The 9,169-nt window shown below is 34.6% G+C and overlaps 3 protein-coding genes across 3 annotated transcripts; 2 read left to right on the top strand and 1 right to left on the bottom strand.

Annotated features, from left to right (window-relative positions):
• Positions 1 to 363: 363 nt before the first annotated feature.
• Positions 364 to 3,956, top strand: chmp5a (charged multivesicular body protein 5a). The gene is made up of 8 exons (XM_033982577.2): positions 364 to 524; positions 858 to 962; positions 1,224 to 1,270; positions 1,720 to 1,813; positions 1,905 to 1,976; positions 2,588 to 2,696; positions 3,001 to 3,116; positions 3,692 to 3,956. Exons 1-8 carry the CDS (start codon positions 456 to 458, stop codon positions 3,740 to 3,742), a joined length of 663 nt encoding a protein of 220 aa, XP_033838468.1. The 5' UTR covers positions 364 to 455; the 3' UTR covers positions 3,743 to 3,956.
• Positions 3,957 to 4,257: 301 nt separating this feature from the next.
• bag1 (BCL2 associated athanogene 1) lies at positions 4,258 to 6,364 on the top strand. Its single transcript, XM_033982578.2, has 7 exons — positions 4,258 to 4,381; positions 4,737 to 4,862; positions 4,951 to 5,033; positions 5,417 to 5,530; positions 5,606 to 5,713; positions 5,834 to 5,896; positions 5,974 to 6,364. Exons 1-7 carry the CDS (start codon positions 4,345 to 4,347, stop codon positions 6,061 to 6,063), a joined length of 621 nt encoding a protein of 206 aa, XP_033838469.1. The 5' UTR covers positions 4,258 to 4,344; the 3' UTR covers positions 6,064 to 6,364.
• myl12.2 (myosin, light chain 12, genome duplicate 2) lies at positions 6,361 to 8,624 on the bottom strand. Its single transcript, XM_033982581.2, has 4 exons — positions 8,549 to 8,624; positions 7,861 to 8,067; positions 7,627 to 7,788; positions 6,361 to 6,825 (listed from the first exon to the last, which is right to left on the bottom strand). Exons 2-4 carry the CDS (start codon positions 8,042 to 8,044, stop codon positions 6,653 to 6,655), a joined length of 519 nt encoding a protein of 172 aa, XP_033838472.1. The 5' UTR covers positions 8,045 to 8,067; positions 8,549 to 8,624; the 3' UTR covers positions 6,361 to 6,652.
• Between the last annotated feature and the right edge of the window lie 545 nt (positions 8,625 to 9,169).

Genomic DNA, 9,169 nt, shown 5'->3' with positions numbered 1-9,169 from the left:
CGTCATAATTACAGCATGCATAAAACATATGAAAAGGATTACTACCAGACGACTACTATTTTGTGGGCTACTATTAAGTGCAAATGCTCTGTGCTGTCCTGTAAATTGCATGTTTTTCCCTGTTTTTTTGAAAAGCACTACCGATTGAAAAAAAAAAAAAAAACAACAACAAAAAAACAAGAATAAAGATGATTTATTAAAGTCCAGCTGGAACCTAACAAAGACTTTTGATAAAGAATCAACGGGACAAAAGGCTTTCTGCTATACCTCCTCTGGCCACAAGATGTCCTCTTCGTATCTTACGTCTGATTGGTCACAGCTGTTCCCTTCAGCCAATCACAGCTTTTTGCGTCTCTACTGTCACTTCCGGGTGTCCTCAACGAAGAAATCCATCCATTAGCCTTTAATGTTTTTATTTTCTACCGTGACTGAAAGGAAATTCAGACGCTTCCAAAATGAACCGGATTTTCGGACGAGGGAAGCCCAAAACACCACCCCCAAATCTGTCGGATTGTATCGGAAATGTGAGAAGTGTCGACTCAAATGTCGTGTTTGTTATTGTGTAATCTAACGGGACCATCAGTACAAAGCTAGCATGTTTATTCATCTGATACCGCAAACACACCCTGCTAAAGCTAATTAGGTGTTAACAAAATAACCTAAACCCCATGTCTCTCGAAAAGACAATGTAATATTTTTCTGCATGGTAAATAGGCGAATCAATATTTTGTAATTTACTATAGGGAGACAAAATATTGAATATAGACCAGCTACGTATCCAGAGATAATTGAATATTGTACTAATGTAATTATGATTGTGTGAAATAAATAGTGAAATGACCATTTGTGCCTTGCAGGTGGATGCCAGGGCTGAGTCTATTGATAAGAAGATTAGCAGACTAGACAACGAACTGATAAAATACAAAGATCAACTTAAAAAGATGAGGGATGGACCAGCAAAGGTAAACAAGGAGATATATAGATATAGTTACTGCTATCTATCTATCTATCTATCTATCTATCTATCTATCTATCTATCTATCTATCTATCTATCTATCTATCTATCTATCTATCTATCTATCTATCTATCTATCTATCTATCTATCTATCTATCTATCTTTTTTTTGCACAATATTGATACATAAACTAGTTATTACAGTGATTGCAATTGTGCAGTTATGTTTTTCCTTATATAATGTGTTTAATTGTGTTCCTTTTACAGAATACAGTGAAACAAAAGGCAATGCGAGTCCTCAAGCAGAAAAGAATGTGAGTGTCAATGTAATATGTTAGTTTTATCATCAGATTGTTATGCTTTCTATTTAACTTGAATAGTTGTGAAATATTTTCTTACACCTCATCTAATCAATTTTAGTACAATATCCACATGCTTTCATTATTACTATGAAAGATCAAATGATTGTTATCCTTTGAAGTATATTGTAATAAATTGGAAGTATTCACTTATTGTTACATTATATCAATGAGTTTGTTGCAGGAACAACTACAGAGGGCAGTAGTAATGAATGAATTTTAATTTGACTAAAATAAACTAATAAAATAACTTGACTCCAAGGAGATTTCTCTTCTTTGGGGACTGTTACTTTTTGTCATGACATAGACTTTGGTTATTTCTTGATTTTCTTTAAGTGGAAAGTTTCAAAACATTAAACATGACATTGTAGACACAAATTCAGCAATTATTTGTCCAAAACCAGGTATGAAGGTCAAAGGGAACAACTGGCACAACAGTCTTTCAACATGGAGCAAGCAAACTACACAATTCAGACACTCAAGGACACAAAAACAACAGTAAGAATATTAAATAATGATAATGTTAATGATCGAATAATAAGTAAACATTTATGTCTTTGTGTTTTAATTATATTCATGTTTAATCTAGGTGGAGGCCATGAAGATTGGAGCCAAGGAAATGAAGAGGGCTTACAAAGATGTGAAAATAGATCAAATTGACGTAAGCCTCTTTATTATACAATTTCCAGTGCTGCTGTCTACAGCTCAGCCTTGAGAATCGTATTATTTTGAGAATTTTATGGTTTGGTTATTGTATTGACAAGGTAAAGTTAAACCTGCCAGATGTTAGTACTTTATGCACTCTACCCTATCTCTATGATGGGGAAAAGCATCCCAGTGTAACTGTCGTGGAATCACAAGTGTATGCTTACAGCAATGTCTAAACATGGATTTTCCAATCATACAATGTTTTTTAAGTCACATTAGAGATGGGATATCGCGACCATACCCCTAAGATATCATTTAGACTATCCAAAATTACAAAATTAAGTACAATTTTAGAAACTATTTACTATTTATTCTAGGTTTTGTTAACTAAAGTTAACAAAACCTAGAAATGATACTAAACATGTGTTAGAGCTAACCATACACAGATTAGAGAGAGATGGGATATTTCTTGTTTAATGGTAAATTATATATACAAGCAAAAATACATTGTTTTTTTTTTAAATTATTGTTATTATTAAATTATGTGGACAGGTCTGTTAGTCTGTTCACCTGTGTAGTAATTCCCACTCTTAACATGCGTCTTACATGTATGTATAATTTCAGGATTTGCAGGACCAACTGGAGGACATGATGGAGGACGCCAATGAAGTCCAGGAAGCCCTAAGCCGCAGCTATGGCACTCCGGATATCGACGAGGATGATCTAGAAGCCGGTATATTTCTTTGTTTTTAAATGTAAATATCTTGAGAGACAAGACATAAATAAAACACCACATGCATTTTGTCATTTTTAGATAATTGACTAAGTGCTGCTCAGTCTGTGTTTGAGCTAATCAGGTCATAATGCTTGTAATCAGACACTAGCACTCTGTGTATCTAGGGCAAATCTCTTACAATTGATTATAGCATGGAAGTTTACCATAGCAAACACAATGATTACTCAGTGGGAAAATGGCTTTTGGAAACCCTGACAGTGCCGAACGCATGTGCTTTGAATAAACATATCTTTGTTAACAGAGCTGGATGCCTTGGGAGATGAATTGTTGTTGGATGATGATAGTTCTTACCTGGATGAAGCCACAGCTGCCCCATCTATTCCTGAGGGAGTTCCAAGTGACAGCAAAACAAATAAGGTAACAGTATATCTGTGGGAAAGTTAAAGGTAGCCAAAGGTTTACTATTGTCACAAAGTAGCATCTTCCACAGTATATGGCTTAATCTCAAAATACAGAGAACTTACTTTAGTGATTCTGCAACTGTGTACACCTTGCACTTATTAAAAAAAATATTTTTCATGGACCACTTGATCTAGATTACATCTTCACCACCCGCAAATAGGAGTTAAACCTCATCTGCAATGTGACTACATTGTTGTACAAATATAGTTCTAAGTAAGGACATTCCCAAAGAAGATCAAGACAAACATTAAGATTTATAGTCATTCAAACTTGAACTGCAAAGTATGCTGTATACCACCACAGTCTGTTGTATCTGCTGAGACTTTATAGATTATATATTGATGTTTGTGGGTTTGATTCTCATCTGAATTTAAATATTTAATTATTTTCAAACATAAATATACATTTTAAAAAAAATAGATATATTGTAAATGTGTCCACAACTACTTCCACTGTTGTTTGTATAATATGTAAGTTGTTATTATTCTTAAAAGTCTCCTACTTTTTAAACATACTCACGTTTTTTTCAGGATGGTGTTTTGGTGGATGAGTTTGGGCTGCCTCAGATCCCAGCCTCATAAAGCACAGATGGAGACAACTACTGCACTTCAGCATCACTTTTACATGTAGAGTAACATTAAAACATTCAAATCCATATTGACCCAAAAACAACATATTTGGAGATGTCATTACGCTGGGTTGTGTATTGTTACTACTACCACTCTAGCATGAGGCCTTGTTACAAACTAAAACATACTTTCCTCTCACACTGGTTTTAAATTAATTTATTTTGTTTGTGTTGTCAACATTCTTTAGTGATTTATTGTGTATTTTGTTACTGTTGTGTTGTCTGTCACTGAAACATGTGAAATAAAAGTTTTACTTATTTTCTTGTCTTTATTATTATTATTATTATTATTATTATTATTACACTTTTGTAAGATAAAAATATTTTTATATATAATAAAAGTCATAATAATATGATTTTGAGATACGATACGTCAAGAAAGATTCTCCAATAAAATACATATTTATTACTGTACAAAAAATATAATCCATTTATAATAACACCGTTTCCTGTCGACACCGGAAGTTGTTTCTTGTAGCTTCTACTTAGCCTAGCTTTGCGGTTCCTTTTGCATCTTCTTTAAACCTGTGACTCCGATCATACTATTAAGCTATTATGTCAGAGGAAGCACTAACAGTGACTGTTGCCTACGGTAATGTCGTTATCAAATTAATAGAGAATAATGTTGATATAACATGAAGTAAAAGTGACAACGATAGTAAAACATGGAGCGGAAATGTCTAGCATGCCTCCTGCTAACGAAAGCTAATGCTAGAAATCATAAACAAAACTGTATTGTAACCGTATAATAGGTAAATTATCATTTGTTTAGTAAGATATGCGTGAGTTACACCCATTTATAATATTAATTAATCTTGATAACTGGTGTAATAATAATATGACCGTGTGTCTTTATTGTAAAAGCTATTAATTATCCTTAGCACTAAGAATGAATGAAAAAGGCACTTGTGTAGTACTTGCTATAAGCATTTTTGCTTTCACTTCAGGCTCTGCAAAACACAACATCACAATATCAGGAAGTGATGGCAATGCTCCCACTGTCAAAGATCTGTCTGATGCTCTCACGCAAGCCACAGGTGTTCCACAACCCTCCCAGAAAATTATCTTTAAAGGTATGAATGTTCATATTTATTCAGATATTAGATAGTTTAACTTTATACATTGACTTTGGTAACAATGCTTTTTGATTGAATCGTTAAGGGAAATCACTAAAAGAAATGGAGGAGAGTCTGTCAAGTTATGGCGTTAAAACTGGCTGTAAACTAATGATGATTGGAAAGAGGGTGAGTCTGTTTGCTTTGTCATATTCACATATTATATTATTTTGATCATTATTTATGTATTTATTTTAGAGTTAAAATGTCTGTATAGGTATTATAGAAGCATGTATTATTCTATTGATAATTTTATTATAATCTGAAAATATTCATAAACTACCATTTTAGTAATGCTGATTTTGGCCCTTTATTTTATTTATTTATTTATTTATAGCGGACAGTGCATGTTGACCAACAGTAACTGTTTAACATGCCAGAATTAGCCAAGAGGCTAGTTTTCATCTGTTGTCCGTTGCCATGATGTACAGATGGCTCCTTGCAAATTTAATTTTGGTTAATTTACTTTTCATCAAATATTAATAAAGTCATACCTGATCTCAATCAAATAGAACAGTCCAGAAGAAGAAGCAGAACTGAAGAAACTGAAAGATATTGAAAAATCTGTTGAACAAATGGCAAAGAAACTGGAAAAAGTGGATGGGGAACTAACTGGACTTAAGAATGTAGGTAAATATGGTATCATCAAAGAATATTAATCCATATGTATTAATCAGCTTTTTAAAATAAATATTTTACAGGGATTTTTGGCCAAAGACCTTCAAGCAGAAGCACTGAATAAACTGGACCACAGAGTGAAAGCTGCGGCTGAACAATTTATGAAGATCTTAGAACAGATAGATGCTATGGTAAATTGTAATAATTATGCGGGCATATATATGTATGTGTGTGTGTATGTATATATATATATATATATATATATATATATATATATATATATATATATATATATTTCTGTCTTTTTACAGAGCTTACCAGAAAATTTCAACGACTGCAAAATGAAGAAGAAAGGGCTTGTAAAAACAGTACAGGTAAACTTTTCCATCAAAATGTACCAGTATTACCGTAATTATGCACATGTGTATTAACTATATTCATTTGCCTTTAGGATTTCCTGGCTCAATGTGACAGAATTGAAGCTTGCATATCAGACCACATAACAAAGATCCAGTCTAAAAACTTGGCCTTGGCAGAATAACCATATTTTAAGTTTGACACTGTTCTATGAGCAGTGACTGTACAGAAAGCTTCAGGTGTGGAGCAGTTTTTGACTTATTTATTTTGCTGTGTTTACAGAAAATGGTGTGCTGTAAAAAAAAGTTAAAAAGTCTGGCTGATTGATCCAGCCCAAATGTTAATGTTTGTGTTGAAAATTTTGTCTGTCCCCCAAATAACATTTCAGGGAAGAGCACCAGTTGGGTTCTTTCTGAAAAAAACTAAATCTGTAATATGTAAAAAATATGTATGTGCAATTGTCTCCAGTAAATACATGCACTTAAATGATATTGAAGGTTTATTCTTTAAAATACAGTCATATCATCACACAACAGTCTATTTAGATAAAGTCCAGTTTTATCCAGCATTTGTGAGTCGTTTTAAACATACTTTCTAGTGAGAACCTTACAATTGTGCAAATATGCTTCAAAGCTGAGGGATTAAAGAGGGGATAGAGCAGTAAGCGTGTACAAATGACTCAATGAGGTATACCACATTTAAGATTTCATAAATAAATGATACATAAATGAAGAGTTACAAGATAAAGTAGTGATTAAGCTTATACATTTTTGTTAGTCATCTTTGTCCTTTGCACCGTGTTTTAAAATGCGGGTGAATGCTACATAGTTAAAGTTGCCTTTCTTGTCGACTGGCGCTTCACGGAAAAGCTCATCCACTTCTTCATCTGTGAACCTGTCTCCCATTGTAGTCAGCAGCTCACGCAAATAGTCCTCTTGGATTATACCTGTGCAGTGGGAATATCATTCTTAAAACTCGATCGTCATGCCACTTGAGAGGTAAACAAAAAGTTGAGGTTGTTAACTAGTCCAGTAAACCAATATTGTCTTAGACAATTTTGCCGATAATAATTATAATAATAAATTTGTCTTATATTGTGCTTTTCCAGATGCAAATGAGAAGGTACTTTAGTGCATTATTCATTCACACCATACTCCGAGATGGTAAACTCCTATTGTAGCCACAGCTGCCCTGGGGTAGACTGGCAGAGGCGAGGCTGTCAATCTGCGCCTTCGGCCCCTCAGATCAACACCAATCATCTACGCATACATCAGAGTCATGCTAGGCAATGCCAGTAGAGTTTCTTGCCTAAGGACACAGGGACCGTTTTTGCCACTGGTGCCCCACTGTGGCACCTGATATTTCCAGCAGTCTCCCATTCAAGCACTAACCAGGCCCAGTTCTGCTTAGCTTTTGAGATGTGACGAGATCACGCTTTTACGAGGACGTTTTGGCCATGAACTATTTAATGAACAAAATGAACTACTTGTTTTACATATTAGCACAAGATGCCAGTGTATTTTAATATATGCCCCAAATACACAATGAATAACTTACCAAAGAAACAAGGAAATTGGCCATCTCTTTCACTGCTAAAAACAAATGCATTCCTTTGTCTTGTGTGGGAAACTACTACTAGATCCATTTTATGATTTGGATAATATGCAAACTACAATTACACTGTATAATATTGTTATAAGGTCCTCAATTTTGGATAATTTTACTGTTGATATTACTACAAACTCACCAGTTCCTTCTTCATCAAAGCAGGCAAAAGCATTTCGAATCACATCTTCTGGATCTGTACCATTCAACTTTTCTCCAAACATGGTCAGGAACATTGTAAAATTTATTGGTCCAGGAGCTTCGTTCATCATTGCCTCCAAGTATTCCTCAGTAGGGTTTTTACCTGATACAAGAACAAGGCAAATATTACAAATTGCCAATCATCAACTAAAAGTAAATTAATTTTGTACCTTACCTAAAGAGGCCAGCATATCATGGAGATCTTCTTTGTCAATAAATCCGTCTCTGTTTTGGTCGATCATATTGAAGGCCTCTTTGAATTCCTGGATTTGAGATTGGTCAAACATTGCAAACACGTTGGAGGTTGCGCGCTGAGGACGCTTCTTGGTGTTCTTCCCCTTGGCCTTTTTGCTGGACATTTTGACAGCTGGGTACGTACCTCCTTCGAAAAATACAAATCAAATACAATGGTTAGAACACAATATCACATTATATTAATTCCTATGAAGACTAAGCACCTCAGTCCACAAACTCTTTCTACAAATGGCTCTTTAATGAAGACTTGGGTAGATTAAATTCCCTATTGCAGACAAGTTATGTAAGGTTGATTGAACAAAAATATGACATGATGTTTCCTACAGCCTAAATAACATAAAATCCATGGTGATTGGTTGAACACATTTCCCATGCAAACTGGAACCAAAGGTAGTACTTTTAAGAAGCAAGAAGTACTAAGACACAGTGTATATTCTCGAAACCTGTTTTGCAGTTTCAAATAAGCTAACTCGCTAGCTCGAGTTGACCCACATTCCTACGTCTTGTGCATAAAGCAAGAATTATAGCAAATATCAAGCCCAAAACACATCGCTTATCACATAACACTAAATATATACTCCCATAATGTTAAAATAAAAGTTACCCACCTTAGAAAATAAGGATTATTCACACACCTGTCCCCCAAACCAAGCACAGGCTGTTATGATGTTACACTTCCGGTTTGAGAATTGACCAATCAAAGTTGAGCTTGTAACAATCCTTCCATTATTTTCTTGCATCTTCATGTCAATCTTTTTTATTGATTAATTGTCTCCACAACAACGCATCAATGACTTATGGCATGTTTTTGAATGATCAGGGTAAACCCAAACCTCAAAAATGTGATTAGTGTTTTTATTTTACATGACATACAACATTTGGTCAGAAGGGGGCAGCATCATTCAAGTATACAGCCAATTTGATTTACACACAAACCATGGATCTATAACTGATTACTGTAATGGTAGCTCAGCATCTGGTCTATGCAAAGTTGTTTCCCCCACAAGTGCTAAATTTTATTAGTTCATTGGGTTCAGTTGTTGGACTTTAATCTTTAAAGAGGGACTCTCTGCACCTGATTATGGTGACTTTTTCAGCACTTTTAGTGGGAACTTGACTAATATTCATTTTGTTTTTCTTCCTGTGTTGTAATGCCTCTGTTCTGGAGGAAGCTCCAGGAGAGCCCTGCTCCTCGCCCAGGCCTGGCCCTCTCAGTCTCAGTCAGGTCT

This window comes from Periophthalmus magnuspinnatus, chromosome 17 (assembly GCF_009829125.3).
Source record: "Periophthalmus magnuspinnatus isolate fPerMag1 chromosome 17, fPerMag1.2.pri, whole genome shotgun sequence".
NCBI classification, from domain to species: domain Eukaryota; kingdom Metazoa; phylum Chordata; class Actinopteri; order Gobiiformes; family Gobiidae; genus Periophthalmus; species Periophthalmus magnuspinnatus.
This window is presented reverse-complemented; position numbering and strand designations above follow the sequence as displayed.